General features: G+C 42.3%; 2 protein-coding genes across 2 annotated transcripts in view; one reads left to right on the forward strand and one right to left on the reverse strand.

The window, feature by feature from the left end:
* The window catches only part of USP28 (ubiquitin specific peptidase 28), a 33,228-nt gene extending 11,616 nt beyond the window's left edge, over window positions 1-21,612 (forward strand). Inside the window, exons 9-26 of the mRNA XM_081844373.1 lie at window positions 510-589; window positions 1,794-1,942; window positions 3,655-3,782; window positions 3,962-4,057; window positions 4,994-5,158; window positions 5,523-5,710; window positions 7,461-7,531; window positions 8,706-8,937; window positions 10,759-10,947; window positions 11,483-11,628; window positions 11,789-11,974; window positions 12,955-13,050; window positions 14,542-14,720; window positions 15,369-15,447; window positions 16,613-16,692; window positions 17,625-17,748; window positions 18,633-18,828; window positions 20,229-21,612. Coding sequence (XP_081700499.1) covers window positions 510-589; window positions 1,794-1,942; window positions 3,655-3,782; window positions 3,962-4,057; window positions 4,994-5,158; window positions 5,523-5,710; window positions 7,461-7,531; window positions 8,706-8,937; window positions 10,759-10,947; window positions 11,483-11,628; window positions 11,789-11,974; window positions 12,955-13,050; window positions 14,542-14,720; window positions 15,369-15,447; window positions 16,613-16,692; window positions 17,625-17,748; window positions 18,633-18,828; window positions 20,229-20,404 — 2,560 coding nt within the window. The 3' untranslated portion in view covers window positions 20,405-21,612. The remainder of the gene's footprint in view (window positions 1-509; window positions 590-1,793; window positions 1,943-3,654; window positions 3,783-3,961; window positions 4,058-4,993; window positions 5,159-5,522; window positions 5,711-7,460; window positions 7,532-8,705; window positions 8,938-10,758; window positions 10,948-11,482; window positions 11,629-11,788; window positions 11,975-12,954; window positions 13,051-14,541; window positions 14,721-15,368; window positions 15,448-16,612; window positions 16,693-17,624; window positions 17,749-18,632; window positions 18,829-20,228) is intronic.
* A 1,779-nt stretch (window positions 21,613-23,391) lies between these two features.
* On the reverse strand, window positions 23,392-24,766 carry CLDN25 (claudin 25). Its single transcript, XM_081843984.1, has one exon. The coding sequence runs from the start codon at window positions 24,394-24,396 to the stop codon at window positions 23,686-23,688; it is 711 nt and encodes a 236-aa protein (XP_081700110.1). The 5' UTR covers window positions 24,397-24,766; the 3' UTR covers window positions 23,392-23,685.
* Between the last annotated feature and the right edge of the window lie 435 nt (window positions 24,767-25,201).

Here is a 25,201-nt window from a genome sequence, read left to right on the forward strand (position 1 = left end):
GCAGAATGTGAGTATCTGAAACAGTGTTTGAGGCTCTGAATATTCTGGGCTATGTCACTTTAGACTACAGGAGAAAGCTCACGGGATGAAATGCTTTCTCACGGGGGAGGGGGACGAATTCCCTGCCTGTAGAAGACTGGTTCATTTGGGGAGAACAGTTCTAGCCTGCCCTCCTTGGTAACACACTAGTTTTGGGTGGAGCATGGTATCTGTTATATAGAGGAACATTCCATCACATGATTCCATCATCTGCAGCCTTGGCAAAGGTCTCCTGTCTGAGTGGGACCTAGGCCTAAACCATAGTTTTCTAACAAACTGATAACTGCATATTTCAAGTTCATATCCCCTGTCCTTTTATACAGGCCACCTGTCATTTTATTCCATTTTCAGGCACCTAAGGATTGTTGATAAAAGCCTTGGTTTTTATTTTATTTTATTTAAAAAAACACTTTGCATTCCTGAGTCCAATGAATTTGTCATGTCTTTATTTGATTGATTGATTTCTGCAGTGGTAACTCACAGGACAAATCTGAGAACCCAATGGTTCAGCTTTTTTATGGAACTTTCCTTACTGAAGGTATTCATGAAGGTAAGGTAGAAGGGTGTTAATTTAATCCTCTTTACATTGATTTGTGTCCTTAGCTGGACTCTATCTGGGCACTGTTGCAGATAGGTCTGTTTTGGCCGCAGTCCAAGCAAAATTAAGCATTTGCAGCTCCCTCTTATGTCAGTAGTGGGACATTTAAATATCCACATTAGCTTACTATTGAAATTAATGAAAGTGCTCAATTACCATGGTTATGAATATCCTTTCCAAGGGCTAGAGCCTTGAGCAGGAGCACTCCAAGGAATTGACGGTGGGTTCACAGCAATATTTTGTTCTTGTAGATTTCTACTTCTTAAATTCTGAAGCAAGCAGTCATGCATGCTGTTCACTCATATGCAGAAATGTGTGAGTCTCCCTGCCTTGGAAGGTTCGGTGAACTGCATCACTAGGAAGTTTATATGTTCACGAGAGAACTATCACTAATCTTGACTATTACCAAAAATATATATATATATATTACCAAAAAATACAAAACTAATACAGTGGTGCACTGCAAGACGAATGCCTCGCAAGACAAAAACCCGCTAGACGAAAGGGTTTTCCGTTTTGGAGGTGCTTTGCAAAACGAATTTCCTGTGGGCTCGTTTCGCAAGACGAAAATGTCTTGCGAGTTTTTCCGACTTTTTTTTTCTCCTCCCCCCCCCTTTTTCTAAGCCGCTTATCTGCTTATCCGCTAAGCCGCTAATAGCGCTAATCCGCTAAGCCGTCGATGGGCTTGCTTCGCAAGACGAAAAAACCGCTAGACGAAGAGAATCGCGGAACGGATTCTTTTCGTCTTGCGAGGCACCACTGTATCCTCATATGTCATCCACATGCGATGAGAATGTAAGGAATACTTGCAATATTCCCAAATTTGTTATTAATATTGGCCCTAAATCAGGAAAAAGTAAGAAAGAATAAGAATTATTATTTTATTATTTATATGCCACTCATCTTACTGGGTTGCCCCAGCCACTCTGGGCAGCTCCCAGCAAAATCTATAGAGCCATTACACTGTGCTGAAGGCTTATTAAAAACTGTAATATGTTTATATTGACCAGTCAGTTGAAAAAAAACAAAACCCTTGTTTGGCTTAGCTTTAATAAAAACCTCTTTGCAATATCTAGATATATCTGTAAAGAGATATTCTGGTGTGTGCTTGGTTTTATGAAAAGCTGGCTTTTGACTTTTCTCCTTTCATGTTCAGGCAAGACCTTTTCCAAAATAGAGACATTTGGCCAGTACCCCCTGCAGGTAAATGGTTATAAGAACTTGCATGGATGTTTGGAAGGCGCCATGGTAGAGGGGGAGACTGAACCGTCGTCATCTAATCAGTCAGTGAAGTATGGGCAAGAGGTTAGTTCTACACGATTCATCAATTTTACTTACAGGCAACAGAGAAAAGACAAACATGATCCCAAATGAGAAATTGTAAAGAGTATTGTGAAGCTCACATTTTACGTGGGAATAGTTAAGTGTACAGTATTTCGTGGCTGACATGTTCATCAAAGCTAGCATGCCTGGGTTGTATAATTGCTGACTTCCCACATAACCCGTCCAGCATTTACCTTGCAGTAAAAGGGTCTGCTTATTATGTGTAAGTGTGATAAAGTGTTTCTCTTTCTGTTGAAGCCTACCCGTACCCGAGTAGGGAGGAACCACTGCCTCCATATTTTCGGAGGGTAAAAGTACAGTTCTTAACTATATGGTATGCTTTTTTTTTGTAATTCATCTTTTCCCTCTTCGTGTACACTACACTTTTCATTTTCATCCTAAAAAAATAAAAAAATCTTCTGCCTCCACCTATCTTGCTCTTTCTGCTTTTTGATTTAAATCATGACCCAATCATATGCTGCTTAGACATATTTGAAAGCTGTTCAGAACTACTTTAAACTACCTAAAGCATCTCTATTTATAAGAATTGTTTATGAACACAGGGCAAAGAAGGAAAAATAAAGTTTTGCATTCTGGCAGGCAGTTGAATGAAAGGAGACTCTGCTGCTGTTTAAGGTCCATCTGTGCAATATTGGTACTTTCTTCTGCAGCATATGATGTTCCTTGATAGAGCTGATTGGCTCTATGTTGAAAATAATGTCAGGTTTTCTAAATTATCCACCTAATCTCCCAGGGCTTCACTGTAAGGCAAATCATCTTGAGTGATTTCAGCTCCGTAGTTTAGGATCCCAGGAAGCTTAAAAGCAAAAATCTTAGCCAGAGGCAATTTTTTACTTAACCCTTTAAGTCTTTTTTGTATATCTCCAGCCATCTTAGAACTGCATCTTAAATCGGAACCTTTCTGTTCACATTGCGAAGAAGGCTTTAGGAGGCTGATGTGTTGGGAATAGTCAGGAATGCTCTCACCCTGTTCAGTTAATAGGAGTCAGTTCTGCTTTCTTGTCTATAGTTAAATTATCAGCTTTTGTAGGATTAAAGAATAAGGATTGCTTTTTAAGAAACATAGAATTTTTTTTTAAAATGTCCCTATGTTACATTCAACTGCCAAGGTAAAAGTTGTGGCAACTAGGATAACTTTTAAAAAGTGTATCAGGCCAACTAATTACAAATAGCTCTAAACAGAAGGTGTGATTTATTTATTTTTTATCGTGCAAGCTTTGTCTAGCTCTAGATGCCAGAAGGCTATTAAAAGCTTTGAAGATGGAACCATTGGCAGGATATTTCCATTGTGGATTTTAATATCAGCAGCTAGAAAACTCTTCTGCTCAGTGTCTATTTGAAACAGTTTCCGACTTGGCAGTTTTTAGTTGTGATTGTAAGACTTGTTTGGGTTGCTCTGTAACATTAAGCCTTTGTACACACCCAGCAATTTAAGGTGGGCTCAGCTTGACTTTAAAATCAGTATTCAGAAATAGCTTATAACTAAATGTACAAAATAACATACATTGATCGCCCCTCCCCCCTGGGTATGGCGCATGACTTCCTATGGTCGATAGATATGGTGAGATCTCTGGTGTCTTACATATTTTCTGTAATTAAGTCCTGCTTGAAAATTACGTGAAGAAAGTCTAGTATCCTTCTCCTGTCCTAAAACCGTTTTTTGTGTGTTCCAGCGCTGGTTTACAAAACTTCCTCCCGTGTTGACTTTTGAACTTTCCCGTTTTGAGTTCAATCAGTCGCTTGGGCAGCCAGAGAAGATACACAACAAGCTAGAATTTCCACAGATAATTTATATGGACAGGTGAGATGTTAACTGGTAGTATCATATGCAAAAGCTCAGAGCATCAGACTTTACCCTCAAGGCCTGCTAGAGTAATATTGGCATGACTGCATCAGTCTTCATAATGATTCATGTGTACTTTTGAATGGGAGGATTGATGCTAGAAAAAGAGACCACACAAATAAGTGTTTCTCCTTTAGGTTCCTGTATGGTAACAAAAAGCTTGTTCAAGCCAAAAGAGAAGAGATCAAGAAACTGAAGAATCAGATAACGGTTCTACAACAGAAATTGGAAAGGTAGGTGGTCAGCTTTCGAACTACAAAACTTCATGTTTCCATATTCAGACTGTTATGTATGGTGGTCAGTCCATGATTAGAGCAGCAGTGTCTATATCACCTTTCCCCACATGTAATTAATATGAACGCATTGGACTGGTGTGTTTTTCACTCAGTTTGGGATCTGTGAGTGCAATCTTGGCGGGAGCCTCCACATCTCTCCAGTCATTTCAGTGATCTCTCAGAGTGGCAAGGAAAAGCTTTCTATGACTTCTCCCTATTCTCCAGCCCACAAAGGGTTATATGACTACATACTGCTTCTATCTAGCCACATTTATTATAGCTGCTGGATGTGTCCAAAGCAAATTACCTGAAGAGGGCAAGCTTTTATCCAGCATTGGATACACACATACACACAAGGACATGGATTGAAGGCTTGGCTGTTAAGCTTCTCATGGCTGAGTAACAGTGGCTTGTAGTTGAGACACAATAAGTTCCTTAACTGGTCCTTGGCATTCCACCATGAACAATAACTTTTACTTTATATTACTGTTGGGTAATATAGGCAAATACTGCACTAATTAACACTGCTTGTTTTGGGGGCCATCTTATGTTCAAGGAAGTGGTCTCTATGCATGTTGACTGACTTTTAGAAAGGCCTACAAACAGATGCCTCTTCCTTCTTGGGTTATTATGCCTGACGTTATAGAATCCAACTTTCAGTGGTAGTTTATCATGCAGTTTTTCTTGGTAGTTAAAATTTAAATTAGATTTACAGTAGTACTTGGGCATATGCCAGATATTTAAAGGGAAAGCCCAATTGGTCGCTAATGCTTCCTTAAATAACTATTGTAGCTTTGATCCCGTTAGAATAATTTAAAGTATACAGGGATTCAATAAACTTAATTGGTGTTTTTATAAAGTAGGATATAAATAACATGTCATAATTCTCTTTAGGTACACAAGATACGGTTCTGGTGCCAGCCGCTTCCCTTTGCCAGACATGCTGCAGTATGTTCTTGAATTTGCAGGTACTAGGCTGCCTGGGGCTGCCCCCTGCACTCAAGACTTGACACCAGTAGCTGAATGCCAAACTTCAGAGACTCCTCCAACGCAAAGCAGGTAAAGAACTGATTTTCTTAAGATATCATTTGCAGCCTCACCTTGACTCCAGAAATCTTGGGATCCTTTTATATATCCTTTCCATTTCCTTGCTTTGATATTTCCAATGAAGGACTTGGTTGAAAGCTGAGTGATGCCATTCTGACAGAGGTTGGTTTTCTATCGGGGTTGATTTAAAATGAGAAAAATAACATGTCAGCGATTCAAATTGTTGTAACTTGATGTACGCTTCTTTTGGGGGGGGTCTTTGGCCAAAAAAGCATCATACTATAGCTCATTAGGTGGCTGCTGAGTTCAGAGAAGTGTTGGTTTCCATTTGCTGGGAACTGTAGCATTGATTATCTTTCTATCCTTCTCTTAATAGGGTGACAGTAACACAAGCTGAAAATGCCACATCTCACCAGGAACCAAACAACAAACCCCTCCAGTTTCCCAGACTTCCTGTGAAGGTGCCAGAAGGCCATGTCCCTCGTGAGATCACAAAGGATGAAATAAGTCTTGTTGTGGCCTGCCTGCAACGATGGAGAGAAGAGGTTGAACAAGACATAAAAGGTCTGGGCCCAGATAGTGCCCTCCCTATTACAGTGGTACCTTGGTTCCCGAATGGCTTAGTTGACAAATAAATCGGCTCCCAAACGCCACAAACCTGGAAGTATTCCAGTTTGCAAATGCTTTTTGGAAGCCAAACACCCATTTTGGCTGTCGGTATCGTTTCTGGGGCTAATCAGCCAATCAGAAGCCACACCTTGGTTTTTGAATGTTTTGGAAGTCGAATGGACTTTCAGAATGGATTGAGTTTGAGAACCAAGGTACCACTGTATTGCGTTTGTTTTTTGTTTTTTAAATTGTAAGCTTTTACTGTACAGTGGTGCCTTGCAAGACGAAATTAATTCGTTCCGCGAGTCTCTTCGTCTTGTGGTTTTTTCGTCTTGCGAAGCACCCCTATTAGCGGCTTAGGGGATTAGCACTATTAGCGTCTTAGCGGATTAGAAAAAGGGGAGGGAAAGGGAAAGAACTCGCAAGAACTCGCAAGACGTTTTCGTCTTGCGAAACAAGCCCATAGGGAAATTCGTCTTGCAAAGCACCTCAAAAGACGGAAAACTCTTTTGTCTAGCGAGTTTTTCATCTTGCGAGGCATTCGTCTTGCGGGGCACCACTGTATTTTAAATGGTCCTGGGAGCTTATGGTGAAAGGTGGACAGAAATTAACAACAACTTTCAGTTGGAGCTAGAGTCACTGACTTTCATTGGGTATGTTCAGGGCTGTTCATTCTCTGCCCCATGCCAATGCAAAATAAACAGTGTCAACTTTCATGGAAACATGCTTATTCTAAATTCAGTTATTTCACCTGCTTGCTTCATTTGACGTTTGAAAGCTTAGTAAGTGTTGGCATATTGTAGGATGCAGACTCTGAGCTGGAGGAGCCTGTATCCTATTATATGTGATGCAGTTTTCACTTGATTATCAGCTGCTTTAGAGACCTGCTGAAAGGCAAGAAATAAATACTTTAAATGCAGCCTGCTCTTAATCTGCCTGCACACTTTAGTCTATTAAACCTCCACAGCAATTGAGACTTCTGCAGGTAACCGTATTCTTTACAAAACATCAATAGCCTTGGCAATTTTCATGATTATTTTCTTTATAAATGGAAGTAATTTCTAACCCATTCTTCATTATTCACCCAATCCCAGAGTGGGATGTGACATTCAAATACAGTAAATGTGAAAATGGACAATATGCTAACAAAGCTACAGCAGCTGAACCAAGGGCACTCCTTTAGTCAAATGCTTGGGCGAAATCATCACCCGGTACCTTTGTGTGAATAGAGTTTTGGAAATAGGAGCTGAACTACTGTAAATCAATGCTTCCAACGTCATTCTCTGAAGCTGCTCTTGAAGAATGGTGTGGTTAGTAGTATCAAAAGCCACTGAGAGATTGAGGAGAATCAACAGAGCTGCACTTCTCCATCTTTCTTCTGATGAAGGCCTAATTTCAGGCTGGAGTGGGTCTTCTAGATAATCAGTTTCTTCCAAGAATGTCTGGAGTTGAGAGGCCCCTCCCTGTTAATCACTTCCCTAAGGAACGAGGCATGTGGGCTTAGAGTTATTAAGATTGTCCAGGTCCAGGGAGAACTTTCAAAGAATGGGTGCACCAGTGCCTCCTTCAAGGCAGCAAGAAACTACCTGTCATGCAGCAGTGCATGGATTTGAATGTGGGTAGATATTTGTGTTGTCTGTGTCCTAGAAATGCTTAACAGTTAACGCAAGATCAAACATAAGTATTGAATTGTTTTGATTACCAGACCTGAATGCTTCTATTGCACTGCTTTCCCAATCTATTGACCAGATGTACTCAGATCCTTTGCTTCATCAGGTAAGATATTTTGTCTTTTCATTGAGATTATGTTTTTCTGTTCTTGTGCTAGCACTGGTACATGCTGGCAGTGCATGCTGTTAATTGAGTTCATTTATAGTTTTCTTGAAAGCAATATCATCTTATTGGGAGATGGGGCATATCTGCTGTTGTTGAACCTAAAGTAATTCTCTGATCTGTCCACGTAAAACTAGTTTACTAAAACCCAGCCTTTTCAAGCAGGCGTTTGGATTCTATATGAAATGAAATGAAATTAATTTATTACGGTCATAGACCAGAAGAAAAACAAAAAACAACGGTAGTTTACAAGGGGAGTAATGGTGTCAATTTAAAAAATTATACATAAAAGCAATGCACATATGCACACACACACACACACACACACACACACGCACACACACGCTGCAATATATGTATAGGCTTAAAAAAGAGTGGGCTTGTCCGGGGGTCAAGTCTTTTACTTTTTTACTATATGATATCCTGCAAATAATGAAATTACCTTGCTGTGGAATGGTATTGCTAATGGGATTCATTAAAACTTGTTCTCAGACACAGGCACTTTCCATTTTTCTACCTTACACTATTTCCTGTACTTGTTTCAGTGAGCTGTAGATGCTGTTGTAAATATTAATAACTGGTGGAGTTGGTTCAGTTTTCTCTCCTTATCCCTTCAAAATACATTACTAGGACCGCTGCTTCTTTCATGCTTAGAGGTGTTTCTGCTCTTTTCCTTCAGCACGTAATGAATCAAATGCTGGGTGTGTTCTGGATTATACAGTGCCTGCCTCTTGGCTCCTCATCTTAAAAGGCTTGGGTTTCAAGATTCTGCCACCATATTAGTGGAGTTACGTTGTATAATCTTGGTTTTTTTTCCAATAAATGGTTTGTAATCCTCTGTGTCAATCTGCCAAGTGATTTCTGGGTAGTCGGGCTTTGACCCTTAAAGTTCACACTTGTCACAGTGACTCTGAAGCACTGCTTTCTGCCAACTAAAACCATATTACTCTGGGAAGAAAATAATCTGTTCCTCTCTGTGTGAAGCCAGGATTGTATGAATGGATAGTTCTTAACAGGCACAACAGCTGGGAATGTGCCTGGCTGAATCTGGCCTGAGGTCATGTTACTTCACCTGCTAAAAATAAGCCTGTTGTGTATGTGTGTGCATATTTTGCAGGTCCCTTACCACTTGCATGCTGTCTTGGTCCATGAAGGCCAGGCCAACGCTGGCCATTACTGGGCCTACATCTACAACCAGCCCCGAAAAAGCTGGCTCAAGTATAATGACATCTCTGTGACAGAGTCATCTTGGGAAGAACTGGAGAGGGACTCTTTTGGAGGCCTGAGGAATGCCAGTGCCTACTGCCTGATGTACATAAATAAAAAGCTACCACACTTTGCTGCTGCTGGTAAGGACTTTGAAATGCTTACTTGTATCAGTGATCTTGAGCTATTGGTTCTGTAAGCACTTTTCTGCAATGCACCCAGTCCCTGCTTGTGGCTCATGGTTGATTCTTGATTGTATAGGAAGGTATGTAGGGACTTGGGTTTTGGGCTAAGTGATCTCTTCTAAGCAACTGTTTTTCTAGACGCATCTAGTTGTGTATAGAAATGGTACAGTAAAAAGGGTACAGTACTGGAGTGTAAGATGTCTAGCCTGCATTTAATGCTGTTTGAAATCACGAGAGAGAGGATGTCTTTACCTCCTTCTGCAATGCAGGAGTGAGTGCTGAGAGTGATCCTAACTGGGCCAAAGTAACAGCCAACATCCATATGGAGACAGAGATTTTGGCTTAGCCCAGCACATTCTTCCTTCAGGTTGATGATATGCTCTATTCAGATACCTGTCTTCTGGAGCAGTCTAGAAAATTAGCTTGTGCAGGGTAAAAAGATGAACAAGTAAAGAACATGCAGGCAAGCAGTTGACCATTGCCATCTCTCATGGCATCTTCCTCCTTTTCTCTGGAACACTGAAAATACATCTAGTCCATTGGGGTTTGGGAGGCGGTGTGAAGCACACCTAAGTAGTCCAGCTGATCTCTCACCACCTCTCACCGTCTTTGCCCTGAATGCTGACGGTTGGAAACCATCATTGGGTGCCACTTGGATTGAAATGAGGTATTTTATTTTCCCTACTTCCTACATGCATCCCCCATCTTTGCTATAAGGAGCTCCGGGTGTCCTATATAGTGCTCATCCTTCCATTTTTAACCTCACAACAACCCTGTGAGAGGGATTAGGCTGAGAGACCTAGTAACTGGCCCGAGATAACCCAGTTGATCTTCATGGTCCAGCTGGGTTCTGAATCCTGGTCTCTCAGGTCCTGCTTCTGACATTCTTTAACTATACTGGCTCTAAACCCCAAAACAGTGGTGCGTGTTTGGGATAGAAGCAGCTTCAGTTTATTTGTATCTCCCGTTCAGGATTGTTCTGGATCAAAAGGCAACACAAGAGATCATCTTAATAAAGTTCCATTCCAACCCTACCCCAATTTAAATGTAGATATGGACCAGGATAAGCATAAGGATTGATAAGAAGCTGAAAGAATCCTCCAGGCATTGATGGGTTGACAGAGCAGAGGAGTAATAAATTAGGAGCTAATGGTTTGGGAGGAGTTGGGGCTTTCCCTAGGTCCCTTTATACATCATTTGCATTTTGAGCCTTAGCAGTAGGTGTGTGGATGTGTAAAAGGTAAAGAACCCCTGGATCGTTAAGTCCAGTCAAAGACGACTATGAGGTTGCAGTGCTCATCCCACTTTCAGGCTGAGGGAGCCGGTGTTTGTCCACAGGCAGCTTTCCAGGTCAGTGTGGGAGCAATACCAATTTATCTATTTACATTGGCATGCTTTTAAACTGTTAGGTTGGCAGGGGCTGGGACAGAGCAATCACTCCATCGCAGGGATTTGAACCACCGACCTTCTGATTGGCAAGCCCAAGAGGCTCAGTGGTATAGACCACAGTGCCACCGCGTCCCGTGGATGTGTAGCCCCCCCCCCCGCCCCAATAGGGTAGTGTGTGAACCCAAATCTGTTTCTATAACTGTCTGCAACTTCTATCCAAGGTGCTCAGATAAGTAGGGGTGACCCATAGTATTAATAAACAAAGGTTTCATTGTAGGCTATTCTTTCACAAAGTGTCTTGGTTTAATAGTGAGCCCGACAAGTATTCAGAGGTAGGATGCAAGGGGCAAATGAGCACCAGCACCTTCTGGATATTTTCCCTTTGATTAGATTATGTTAATGGGCAGACCCAGAGAGAAGTGGAATCTCTGCCTCTGGAGCTCCAGCACTACATCCAAGAAGACAACTGGAGGCTTGAACAGGAGGTGGCAGAGTGGGAGGAGCAGTCGAGCAAGATGGCGCAGATGGATCAGTCATCACCAGCAGAGTCTCAGGACCTCTCTTCTGACTTGGGACAAGGTGAGAAAAGCAGTCAGTCTTTTTGCTTGCCTCTCCCAATGCCGGTTGTTCAGCCCTCTGACTTACTGGATTGCTGAGAGTGATGAGACAGTCCTGGTGCTTAAATTTCTATAAGAAGCCCTGTGTGGACTTTACCTCCCATATTGACTTGCCCCATGTATTGAGATGATTTTCAGAGGTTCTTCCAAAGCCCATGCCATTTAGAGGTAATGCAGATTGGTTGCTATCTGTAGAATTCCCTCACTGGGGATGATCCTTGGCACCAGCCTTGTTATCTTTTTATTCTTCCAGATTTATTAATGCATTACTTATAAGACATGGGCTGCTGTTTTTGTCCCGTTCATTGAAAGCATTGTTCAAAAGGTAGAATAAAAATCTTTGCCCTCCTACACTAGCTGTACAGCTGTACACTGAGCTGTAGCTCAGGGCTAGGCACGACCCAAGTTCTAACATTTTGTCTAGTTCTATGTTTTTCTAAATGTCTTGCTGGACATAGAGAGTAAATTGTGCACTACGCTTATTTTTCTCTTCTCAGAAAGATCTTGTTCCTCCAGCTCTGAACGGATGGCACATTCCCTCTCCTCCGAACATGCCATGATTGCCAAGGAACAGACGGCTCAAGCCATTGCCAAGACAGCTGATGCATATGAGAAGGCTGGTGGATTGGCAGCTCTTGACAAGGTGAAAATAGCAATTGTTGGGCTTCCGGACCTTTGTAGCCACCCTTTTCCATGCCTCTACTCTCTACCTCCTCTTGCTTGAACCTTTTTTTGCTTTGCTGCCTTGCCTTTCATTTCCCTTTCTGATTTCTTTCTGTTTTCTTATCTCTGTGTGGCAACAGTCAAAGGAGGAGGAACCAGTGCAGCACCTCCCAGAAGAAGCAAACCCCACCACTCAGGCAGAAGAGCCACAGGCTGCTATGGGGATGGAGCTTTCTGCCCCACCTAGCTCACAGATCTCTGAAGTGGATATCCCCAGTGTGGGAAAGATTCTAGTTAGATCAGATGCAGATGGATATAATGAAGAGGTACACAGCTATGTGTCTGTGTGTCTTTTTTGCAGCAAGCAAAAATGTTGGGGATGAACATCTTTCATTCAGAGGCATTGCGAACTAGGGAAGATGCCAGACACTGCCCTCGCGGGCTGCATCTTTCCCATTTCAGATGGGTTGTGCTTGGAAGTAAACATCCCAGAGCTGTCTCTCAAACAATCCAAATGGTGGTTATTAGGATTGCAGACTTTCCCATCAGTGGTTTGGTTTCTTTGACACGAAAGTACTCCCCAAGGTTGCTCACTTAAAAATAAAAATACTAAAGCTGTTTTGCCTCTACCGAGGTCTTTTTGCCATCCAAGGCCAAGGCCATCCAAGATGGTGAAGCCACATAACATTCTGAAAACGTAGTCCTAAATTTTGACTGCTCTCCTGTGCATGGAAGCAATCCCGACAGCACCATCATATTTGTCTCCGGATTGAATGAACAGTATGTTTTAGGCCTGGGGGTTTTCAGCATGTGAGTGGGGACTGGTAGGTTAAGTAAGGCAGTTGCTAGCAACCTGCTGTGGAGTAGGTGGACCTGCACATTATGTCATCCCATACAGGAAACGGGCATGGGTTAGGACTTGGGTGATGTATCTCTGCATCCCCTTAATTGCCCTTAATTCCTGCTCATCTTTCATTAGACCCTCTCAACGCAAATGTGGACACTTAAGTCATAGTTGGTAGAGGGGCACAAAGTTGAGGTGTGTCTACAAATGTGTGAACAAATCAAAGTAACTTAATAATCATGAAGGGCAGTCTTCAACTGGCTGCTTCCAAGGCCATACTGGTTGGGGCTGATGGGAGTTGCAGTTCAGAATTCAAACATCTGGAAGACCCCAGGTATGGAAGAAGGTAGAACCCTGACTCTGGACTCTGCATGTCTTAGCTCTTGCCTGTTCCGACTCTTTCATCGTGTAGCATTTTTCATTTTTCCTCTCTCCATCTTTCTTTTTTCTTCTTTCTGTCAGATGATGCTCAGTCCTGCCATGCAAGGTGTGATCCTGGCTATTGCTAAAGCCCGTCAAACCTTTGATCGGGATGGGTCTGAAGCAGGGCTAGTTAAGGTACTATTGTACACATTGGCCTCTTGGCAGTGGAGAAATGCAATGAAATATTGGCTACGGATGACATGTGGCTGTTCCTTACTTCGTTTTTCCGCCCTGCGATGTCTTGATTGCAGAGATCATTTGTTCCGTCACAGGAGGTTGATATCCTCTGACGTTGTTTGCTCCCCCATCCACTTTGAGGAAGCAGGTCTTCATTGATTTTTGAAGTTTCTCCTCCCAGGAGTCTTCTTGATATCTGTCTTCCACTGAGATAACAAGACTGCTGCTTCTCTTAAAGCATAAACATTCCACTCTGAGTAGAGGTTTATTGGATCTACCTCAAAGTGCAGCTCCCTCCACTACTGCTATTGGATATATATATTACAAGATGTGGTCTTCTCATGACCAAGGGAAGCACTGGATTGGCTTGTGAAGCTTCTTTCTAGTCCTAGAGAGGGTGGCATCCTGATTTTCCTTCATTCATCCTTCCTCTACATAAGGAGGGCTTCTCCCTGTAGTTAGAAAACGTAGAACCTAGAGATAACCATTTATCCTATTCTGCTTTTTCCCCTGCTTGGGGGTATTGTTAGGGGTTTGGGGGGGGCAGGGATTGCTGCTTTTATTGATTTTTTTGTATAATTATTTTAGATCTTATGATTTATTCGCAAATTGTTTGACTTGGTTGTACTTTTTGATTGATTTATTATTTATGACTACTTTTGTTACGTTTGTAATTGTGCGGGGTTTTTTTTTACATGTTGTAAGCCACCTTGAGTGTGGTTTTAACCTTGGAAAGGCAACATATAAAACGATGCATGCATGCATGTATGTATGTATGTATGTATATTGTTAAGAAATCTGTTGTCTGGTATCCATTGAGCCTGTTTCTCAGCTGTAGAAGTCTCCAAATGAGGACTCGTGTTGCTAGCTCAGGTTCTGGACATCTCAAGAAATATTTCTGTCTCAAAGTGGATAGGTGGAAATTGCCCATCTTTCAGGAAATCCTCTGAAAGCCCAGACAGCCCAAAGTGCCAACTGCCGTCAGAAGCAAAACTTGCATTTAATAATAATAATAATAATAATAATAATAATAATAATAATAATAATATGTTTATTGAGTTTATATACCGTCCTATACCCGGAGTCTCAAGGCAGTTCACAGAAAAGATCACAACAATTGTAGAGATCAGTTTGTTCCTGTTGTTGTTGGAGTTGTGCGCTGAATAAAATCCTTGGTATTGCTGCACTAGATCATATGGCACTAGCTTTTGTGTACCAATTCCAAGGAGCTACTTTGACATGGTTGGAGCAGGCCTCATGACGGTCATCTGCAGAGCAAAACAATACCTTGCAGTTGCTTGGCTTCATAGGACTTTAATTTCAGCACATCCAGCTTAAGTTGGTCATGAGCAGCTAATTGATAAGAATGTCCCTCAAAGTCTAAGAACTGCTTGCATTGTGGATTCATAATTGTCAGACTGATATTAATCCAATTCTTGGCTTTATTAGGCATTCCATGAAGAATACTCCAGGCTGTACTCACTGTCAACAGAGACTCCAACACCACAAAATGACCCCCGGCTTCAGCACGTCCTAGTTTACTTCCTGCAGAACAATGCGCCAAAGCAAGTGGTGGAACGGACTCTTCTGGAGCAGTTTGCAGACAAAAACCTCAGCTATGATGAAAGGTTTGTTCAGAACACATAAGCTGGAATCATAGAATCATAGAGTTGGAAGAGACCACAAGGGCCATCGAGTCCAACCCCCTGCCAAGCAGGAAACACCATCAGAGCACTCCTGACATATGGTTGTCAAGCCTCTGCTTAAAGACCTCCAAAGAAGGAGACTCCACCACACTCCTTGGCAGCAAATTCCACTGTCGAACAGCTCTTACTGTCAGGAAGTTCTTCCTAATGTGGAATCTTCTTTCTTGTAGTTTGGAACCATTGCTCCGTGTCCGCTTCTCTGGAGCAGCAGAAAACAACCTTTCTCCCTGAATGTCTTCTATGTGAATAAAGGAAGGGCACAGAATTGTTTTGAAAATACTATATGGGGGCTTTGTTTGGTAGGAGTGGTGTTCAGTGACTTTGGTAGCACTGATCAGTATTAGATGGTTAAAGAGATTTTTATTGTTCTGTGTTTTAGCTCTCCATTTCTAACTTGCATTTCCCCCTCAATGGGCCAAGAAGGCAGCTTCCAGCAAGTCCGCGCTGCTTGCATTTCTAAAATATATAGATGTAATATCAAAACAAGCTAAATCTAAGAGATGTTTCAGTTGACATTCTCTGGCTTTTGGGCGTCCCTTCACTAAGCTTTCTCCTCCTTTCCGTGAACAGATCAATTAGCATTATGAAGGTAGCTCGAGCTAAGTTGAAAGAGATTGGACCTGATGAGGTAGACATGGAAGAGTATAAGGTAAGGAGCCTCAGTCCTAAAGTTTTAGGTCTGGTTTATATCTTTGTGTCAAAGCTGCAGCCTAATTGTTAGATGAGCAAATTCTACTCTTATGACCAAAAAAGTAAAATTTGTTTCCTTCAGATAAGTGGTGATCACTTAGTTTCTTCAAAGTTGTGTTTTGAGGATCAATTGCTCTGTGAGATGTCTATATTTCCTCTTGCCCTGTCCTGTATCCTGGATAAAATTTGTTCCATTCCACACACAAACAGTAGCAGAAATAAGAGTGCCCTGTCTCCCACCCCATCCCATTTAGATATTATGGTAAATTTAGTAGCATTCTGTTCATCCATTTTCAGTAGAAATGAGTCTACAGCATTTTTAAAGCGTCTGGCTTGCTGAGACACTACAGAGTGTTTCAGGTGCTCCCTTTGCTGTCTTGTAGAGATCCTGCTTCACATTCACTTCAGGATTCATCTGAATCCAGCGCACAGCCTTACTGCATATGCCCAAAATGAGGGTGAAGTGCATAATAGGCATCTTGTAATTAGTAAGTGGGCTATGATTCCTCTCTCCACCAGGCCTAGGGTGGGGCCTGACAGGCTTTTTTTGTATACTTTTATGTGGACATTGTTCAGTTTGGTTATGTAGTCTTGATGTGTTATATTTTCATGACTACTTTGCTATATTCGTAACCATAAATCTTTTCATATTGTAAGCCGCCTTGAGTGTTGTTTTAACAGTGGAAAGGTGGCATTTAAATAAAATTATGATGATGATGATTACCGTATTTTTCCCGTGTATTATACGAGGTTTTTTGACTCAAAAATCACGTCCAAAACCAGGGGTCATCCTATACAGGGATGTGGGGGGGAGAAGTGGCGCACGCACGAGCGCAACTTCCCACGACGCCGCTGCACATGGGAAACGATCTAGGGAGTGTTTTCTGCCTGCAGCTGCATGGGGGGAGAAGCTCAACAACTTTGGGCCATCTCCCCTCATTTTCTTAAAATTGAGTCCCCCAAACTGGGGCAGGAGGGTCTTATACATGGGACGTCATAGATGGAAAAATGTGGTGTCCAAAAGCAACAAAAGAAAAGGAGCAATATGAGCAAAGCCAGGTGTGAATAAAGTGGGACTTACTGAACCAATAATGGATTGTGAACATTTTCTTTTTCCGGCACAGAAATGGCACGAAGACTACAGTTTGTTTCGCAAAGTATCTATTTACCTCTTAACAGGCTTGGAACTGTATCAGAATAAACAGTAAGTTTGTGTAAATTGCTTCTAAAGGTTGTGATGAAGATTTGGAAGGTAGCTGAGGCTTGGTGGATGTATTCTTAGACCCAACGCAGAAGGTTGAAATATGTGGTGGTGCATCATAGCAAGTAGAAATTAGGGGCGACTTGAGTGGGGAAGTACTGCTTTTCCACTGTGTATAATCATAATCATAATTTATTATTTATACCCCGCACATCCCCGGGCGGCTTCCAGCAAAATATTAAAATACATGATGTTGCCACTTCTGCATCTGTATCTTCTCATGAACACTTTGGCTCAAAAGGTTTCATTAGTAAGGTGAATTAGTAAGACTCCAGCAAACTTGGACAAGCTGCCTTCTAATGGACACAGGAGTGTCCATAGTCTATACATAAGGATGGTGAAGAAGGGTGGTGCTAGGATGCTTGTGGTAATCCCTCATGTACTGAGCAGGAACTTCTGAGCAGGGTACAGTTGTGTTCTTGTGAATTTTGGTCAATGTGCTAGTTTGTGGGCCAGCTCTTACTAGGCAGCTGTCCTAACATCTTCCCAATTCCTCTACTAGATTCCAACTCCTACTTCACACATTAAAACACTCACTTCCATCTGAAACACCGTGACAGGAAATGAGGCTGCCGACGGGAGTAGTAATGGAACTGATGATTCACCATGTTATTCAACAGAACTGACAATTCACCGTGCTAGAGAAGAAACTTAAAATTTTAAAATTTTTGGTTTCTTCCATTAGATTCACAAAATGTTTAGGGGTATGTGTTACCCCAGCGTACCCCCAGAAAAAAAGCACTAGGTATAGCCATGTATCCCAAGCAAGTATAAGAGCTATGAATGGCTGCTGTAGTTTGCAGTAAATGTTTGCTTGTACAACCTGTTTTAATTCCGAAGATTGCAACTCTCACCCTCTTTCCTGTTCTTATAAGGTACTATGAAGCTCTGACCTATCTGGTGTATGCCTATCAGAGCAATCTGACCTTGCGGAGGAAGGGAGCCAACAGAGGCGCCAATGCATCTTTAATTGCTCTGTACAGAAGAAAATGTCTCTTGGTTAGTATTAACCCCTTCTCCCCTCCCACCACCCCTTCAAGGGGGGTAGAATGATCTGCTTTGTTTTCAATCTTCATCTTATTCTCATATGCAGATCCAATTCTTTATAGAAATGGAGTTCACTGCTTTAATACACTGTTCTCCTCACAGTGCCATTGCTTTTCCTTGCATAGTTTTAATTTTCTGGTGGTCTTGGCTCTTATATGGGTCTGCTTTCTCCACACCTTCACGTTAATAGTATGCTAAGGGACGCGGGTGGCGCTGTAGTCTAAACCACTGAGCTTCTTGGGCTTGCCGATCAGAAGGTCGGCAGTTCGAATCCCCGCAACGGGGTGAGCTCCCATTGCTCTGTCCCAGCTCCTGCCAACCTAGCAGTTCGAAAGTACGCCAGTGCAAGTAGATAAATAGGTACCACTGTGGCGGGAAGGTAAACATCGTTTCTGTGCATTCTGGTTTCCATCACGGTGTTCTGTTGCACCAGTAGCTGTTTAGTCCTGCTGGTCACATGACCTGGAACGCTGTCTGTGGACAAATGCCGGCTCTCTCGGCCTGAAAGCGAGATGAGCACTGCAACCCCATAGTCACCTTTGACTGGACATAATAGCTTAGGGGTCCTTTACCTTTATAGTGTGCTCTATCTCTTGGTTCCTGAATGGATTAGTGAAAACCTCGCTCAGGTTGGGGCCCTTTGCAGAGAGGGGCATATCTGGCAGATGTTTGGGCTCTTTTTTGCCATGGCAGTGTAAAAACAAGCAAACAAAAACCCCTAAATGTTCAGCTGCACTCTCAAACTTGCCACAGGAAGCATTGCGGAAAGTGACAGACACCAGGTTGAGCTGTTGCCAAAGACCCATAAATGTGTTTCTCATATCGCTTTGCCACAGAAGTTGAACGATGCTGCAGCAGCTCTGTTTGAAAGTAGCAATGAGTTGAGCGTGGATGAAGGTGTGAACATCTTGAATGAGCTGATAATCCCCTGCATGCACCTCCTCATCAGCAATGATACCTCAAAGGATGACCTGGATGCCGTTGAGGTCATGAGAAATCGTTGGTGTGCTTACCTGGGAAAGGACATGAATGGTAAGAAAGGGGGTCCTGGACCTCTTACTCTGTGCTGCTATCATCCTGTCTCTCGCCTAGTATTGCTAGTCTTTGTGTACCTTCTGACTGTTTTTCTAAAGACTGTCAGTAAAATGCCCTTGCACAATTCAGATAATCCGCAATATTTGCATTTTGCTTAGCCCTAAAGCCAAGGTGGCAAAATGTCGCCCTCCAGATGTCAGCTGGACTACAACTCCTATCATATCTGGCTGTTGGCCTTGCTGGCTGAGGCTGATGGGAGTTGGAGTTCAACAGCATCTGGTGGGCTACAGCATCTAAAGTTTACTGGAGAGACTGCCTTCTTGAATTACTAGATCTTTGTCTTCAAAATATGGGATTTGATTCGTTCATTTCCCCTCTTGTTCTCAAGCAGAAGTAACACCTGCCTCTCAACAGTCATACTTGTATGGGGCGTTCCAGTTATAGCAGCTTACTGTGTACCTGGGGTGAGGAATGATAGAAAATGTTTTGTTGTTGCCAGAAATTACTTGTACATGTTGCATCTGTACCTGGCACATCCTGTGATCAGAGGTACACACTGATCAGAAAACTTACTTTTAAATCTTCACGTGGCATGTCAGTCTTTACCGCAGAGATTCCGGGGGCAGGCGGCAGAATGGAGTAGTAAGAGGCAACAACGTGTGAGGAATTTATTATTATTATTACTGAACATATCGTGAATTAAAATAAGCACACATGATCTGGAAGTTAATCTGTTGTGCATTTTTCTTTGCTAAATTTTAATAAATTGGTTAAACTTTGTTCACTTCAGAAGCCAGCAGGGGGTGTCAGGAAAAAGTATTGGCCCTAAAATACTATTTCAAAATAGACAAAAGCTCTGGTTTCTACAGTTGAGTTTTCTTGTGTTCTGCTTTCATGAACTTGTGAAAAAGCTTTTTCACATCTGCAATTCAGACTTGCAGATAGTTGCTTACGGTGAGAAATATTTCCTTTTAGACAAGTGGCTTATCTAACCAGTACCACCTTGTAAAATGCAGGTGGTTGTGAATTGGGTACAACTTAAAAGGTATCTCTTACTGTGCACTGAGAATGAGGTGCTGTTGTTAAGTGTTTGCAAGTTGGGTTTGTGGACATCCGTGATGTCTGCAACACTGTCTTCACGAGTGTTTATGGGAAGTGCTTGGTGAAGTTGTCAATAAGTGCCCTATTTTAACTTGTAAGTGCCATTATGTTGCTTTGAAGGAGTGGGAGAAGGGGGAACATGATTGAGGGAACTTCCAGATTTACATACAGATAAGCATTCCAGAGTTTTTCTGCATCTTCTTACATTTCACAATCTTAGTTTCAACAAGACATCAAAGCATAGATTGCTATTGCTATTGGGTTGTTGTTGTTATTTGGCTCTTCTTGTTTTACAGAGGACCTGCAGCTAAAACTGAGTGAATTCCTACCCCGCCTGCTAGATTGTTCCTCCGAGGGCATAGTTCTGAAAGAACCACCCAAGATCCGCCCCAATTCTCCCTACGATCTCTGCAGCCGATTTGCAGCTGTCATGGAATCTATTCACGGGGCCTCGACTGTCACTGTCAAATAAAAACTGCCGACTGTACTGCATTAAGCTCTGGAGACCACAGGCCCACCAGCGTGTGGAATCCAGCTGCCGACCGCCTTTTGGAATGGAGCAAGGAAGAGAGATGCTATGTTGAGACAATCCACATTCAGACCTAACCAAAACTGTGCTTAGAAAAGGGCTAAATGGGACATGACATCCTCTGGTGTGCACCATATATGGGCAGCCACTAAATTAGAACATGTCTTGAGGTTTCACTGTTTTACGTTGCCTATAACTGCGTTTGCCTTGGCTTCCTACAAGAACACGATAGGAAGACACTTATTTTTTTAAACGGAAATTTTAAACACAGCATATTGTACATATATACTTCTGTTGTGCTCAATTCGTATAGAGTGGTTTGATATGCTCATTGTGAGCATTCCATGCACACTCTATTATATTTTGAATGCACTTGCCACACATGCTGGTCTATTCATGTGTCATAATGCCAGCAGTATGTTATCAGTGCTGATAGCTGTTGTACTGTCACTGCATATGACTGGGCCAACACAAGGGAGTGCATTTAAAGCACAATGTGGAGCATGTAACCTGGAGCCTGTTTAAACTGGACCTCAGTGACATCAAAGCAGGACTGATTCAGGGAATAAGCCAGACAGTCGTAGGTAATTTTAAGAGCAATAGTTCACATTCACCTTTGTCGTGGAAAAACACCTTAAAATGGGAGCCTATCAGTTGAGGCCCTTTCCATCAGAGATCTCCTGATGTGGCGATAACAGAAGAACCTGGTAGCCTGGCATTCGTGCACACTGTGTTTGTGTATGCTAGCAACTCAAAACACAGTTGATGCCATCAGGAGAAATGGTGATGGCGGCAATATTTTACAGTTGCTACAGAATTGCAAAAGTCATTCCAGGACAAGAATGGAGATGCAAAACAAAACCCCTAAGGAAACTGCTTTCTCTGACCTCCCAAAGCATATCTCCTTTATTACCAATCACTGAATTTTCATTATCAGGCTAGTATTGGCAGTGACAAGGGCTCTGAAGTCAGGAATAATAAACTTTTATAAAAAGATACTGCTTAACTGGCAAAGTCTACTGCCAGTATTTTTAAGCAATCTTTGTTTTACTGGAATACATTGGCAATCGGGATGTAAATGGAAATACATATTTGAGAAGACTTTTTCTGTTTTAATTAAATGTGCAATAAAGAATTTTACCCTATTTAAATTTGTAGTGGATTGCTTTGTTTCTTTTGAGTGTATAGACCAGGGGTCAGCAAACTTTTTCCCTCAGACCTGTGGGGGGCCAGACTTTATGGGGGGAGAGAACGAATTCCTATGTCCCATAAATAACCCAGAGATGCATTTTAAATAAAAGCACACATTTTACTCCTGTAAAAACACACAGATTCCCAGACCATCCGTGGGTCGGATTTATAAGGCGATTGGGCCAGATCCAGGCCCCGGGCCTTAGTTTGCCTACCCACGGTCTAGACTTTATCTTTCTCCTTTTTTCAACTGTGTTTGAACACTGGGAGTGTTTGCGATTGGATAATTTTTGCAAAGGTCACCACTGGATTAGTCATATAACATGACCTAGTCTGCATCCTACTTGCTTTGGTGCTAAGAATAGATTAATTGCTCCACCACTTCCAGTTGTGGTGTGCCTCATTATTTAGCCTGTGATGCTGATCCTTGGTCAATCTAAAACATTGACTGGTTAGTTTGGGGTGGACTGCTGTGCACATAGGCTGGGCCCCTATGATTACATAGGTGTAAGGTTCCTGGAAAAGACCCTCATGTTGGGAAAGATTGAGGGCAGAAGGAGAAGGGGACGATAGAGGACGAGATGGTTGGACAGTGTTCTCGAAGCTACCAGCATGAGTTTGACCAAACTGTGGGAGGCAGTGGAAGACAGGAGTGCCTGGTGTGCTCTGGTCCATGGGGTCACAAAGAGTCGGACACAACTAAACAACAACAACAAGGCTCCTGGGGAAAATGCTGCTTGCCTTTACTTTTGACATTTTAGATTTGGGTGTTGCCAGGACTAACCAGGAGCCTAAGATGAGATACTGATATTTTAACTCTGCCCTGGGCCTCTTAACCATCCAAGTATTTATGCTGTTTTTCCTCTGATTAACTTGTAGAATTCAGAAAAGAGACTTATAAAACTCTTTCACCCTCCCTGCCCCCAAATGAGAGCATCTGTGTTATCAACAGAATCAGGCTTGCAAGTGATCTAGGCCTACCTAACCTTTCCTTGAAAGGAGTTATATGTTGTTGATGAATGCAACTTAAAGGAGCTTCTGCCAAAGTTTCAATCTAGAATTACTTTCTTGAAGTTCAAAACCATTGCCGTGTTCAATGTACTCATCTCACCTGCTACCTGCTTCAGTGCACAGGTAGGTTGAACGGTAAAGAGATCATCTTCATTCAACACCTACCATATGGATCCTAGGTTGCAAGCCTTTGCCTACTTGCAATGGAGTAAGACCCATTGAGTTCGAGGTTGTACTGGGCTTCTAAACAGACCAGTATAAGATTGCACCATTAGTAGGTGAAGTCAGTAGCAGAGACACCACAAATAATGAAACTGTAATTCGCAAGGTCTTTTTCTCTATGCTTCATGCTTCTATTTGAGAAGTTTCCATTTAGCCATTTCCCCCAAAACTATTACTGTATTGTCTCAAAAGACAGAGATTTCTGATCCATGTGAAAAGCAAACAAACGGTTCATTATTTTTTTACAGTGCAATTAAGTACTCCTTAAAAGGTTTGACAATGCCTGTTGAATAAAACTTGATACCTTGCTATTGACATTGGATATCATAACTACAGTCAGTCTCCTTGACAAAAAATCTTTCCAGTGAAGGGGTATGTCGTTAAACAGCCACTTTCCTGATTGTTTAGACTGAGGAAAAATTAGTCTTGCACAGGAAAGAACAGGGATTCTAATCCTGCATCCATTCCCCCTGTCCCCATCTTAATATATTAATAATACTCTAGTGAATTTTGAAGGAAAACAATTTATTTCTATGCATTCATGTTTAAGTTTCCCACATTGCAGTCATTGAGATGGGTATCCCTGTTGCCACTGAAAATGCCGCACAACATGGTATGACACATGTAAGTACAGAAAGTTTGCTTTCCCAAGCATATTTTTCAAAAAAAAAAAAGTGCTCCATAAAGCATGCTTGGAAGGATCCTAGACAATAACCCAGTTTCCAGCCAGTCAGATATAAGCCATTCTGACCATCTCAAATGGTTCTCTTGAAACCTGTAAAGAGACTTTAGCAGGCAGCTCAGATTACAAGGTCTGCATTCTTAGGTGGCAAGTACTGATGATGACTTTGTAACCTGGGATCCTTTCGCACTTCTGGCTTACGGTGGACAGCAAACTGCTTGGACTTTGTTTGGCTTTGTAGGAAACAAGCTGAGCAGATCAGAAGAAACCCACCTAGTATGAGGAAAAATCCAGCAAACCAGCCCAGGAATAATGCTTCACCGAATCCCCACCTTGGGACAATCTCTGGCACAGTTTTATCCCAGAATTCTCGCACTACGTTGTAGGCAACCCAGGAAACTGGCACGAGGGTTGCCATTCCGGAAATGCAGAAGAGAATTCCTCCGGCGATTCCGAGGCGTTTTTTCAGTCCCAGGTTTTGTTCCCTTATCTTCAGACAGTTCAACCCCAAAATAGAAATAGAGAGGGCAAGGAATCCCAGTCCATTAGAGAGAACCATTACAATCCTAGAGATTCTGAACTCCAAAGGGAGGGTTAAGAGGGAGCCATAGCTTTTGCACTCCATTATGTTTTCATCTTGAATGACGCAGGCATGCCAAAGTCCTGTGTTCCAGGTCTCCAATTCATTCAATTCCAAGTTGAAGTTCTTCCAAAAAGGTATGGAAGTTGTAACACAAGAGGAGACCCAGCCGAAGAGCGAGATAATTAATCCCCCCAATTGGCCTATAGTACTGTAATGCCACGCCATATTTGGACTCTCAACCAGCATACAAAACTCTCTGCCTTCGAATGTTCACTATTCCAGATGAGCTTGATTCTTGCGGCAGAGGTTTTGATAGAGCTACAGTGTCATCAATATGCTGTAGGTTTCAATGGAGCCCATCTGAATTGGTGCTAGTTTTTTAAAAGAGCAGTGGAGGAGGAGCTGAGAATACCACTCATTCCAAGGTGTGGCCAAGCTTTTCACATCTGGTTGGTTTTGCCTTTATCTGGAGGGGAAAAAATACAATTCCTAATTCAGCTTAATTCATGTGCAAGGCAGAAATGTCAATGTTAATGGAATTGATGCAAGCGACCAAATCCCTTTCAGCATGTGAACGGGCATAGATGAGGCTGATAGAGCAACTTCTTCAAACAGATTCACCGAAATGTGGCACAAAGATAACTGTAAGTTTTGCAGTTTGAAATCCCACTATGCAGGTGTTCATTTCTACAGACCCTTTTGTGCAGAAACACTTTGTGCAGTACCGCCTCTGCAGAATTACCATATTACTGGCAGAGCATGTTGATCTTTTCACCAATTAGCCGGGGGGGGGGGGTTAACTCATATTTTGCTCGTCTCTTCAAGTTAGCTGGGACAGATGGTCTCTATTATGCCAAATGCTCCATTGTCCAGAAGCTCTGGATAGGAAATAAGGGAGATGACTATAGAAGGAAAGGAAAAACATGGATGGGAGATGAGTTGATCTGGATAATGGGGAAGGAAGAAAGAAACAAACCAGTGTCTCTCTGTCCCGTGAGAAGTTCCAAACCATAGCTGGCAAGGGTAGAAGACCAACATCTACCAACGAGTC

This window comes from Podarcis erhardii (assembly GCF_964252035.2).
Source record: "Podarcis erhardii genome assembly, chromosome: 16".
Classification (NCBI taxonomy): Eukaryota; Metazoa; Chordata; class Lepidosauria; order Squamata; family Lacertidae; genus Podarcis; species Podarcis erhardii.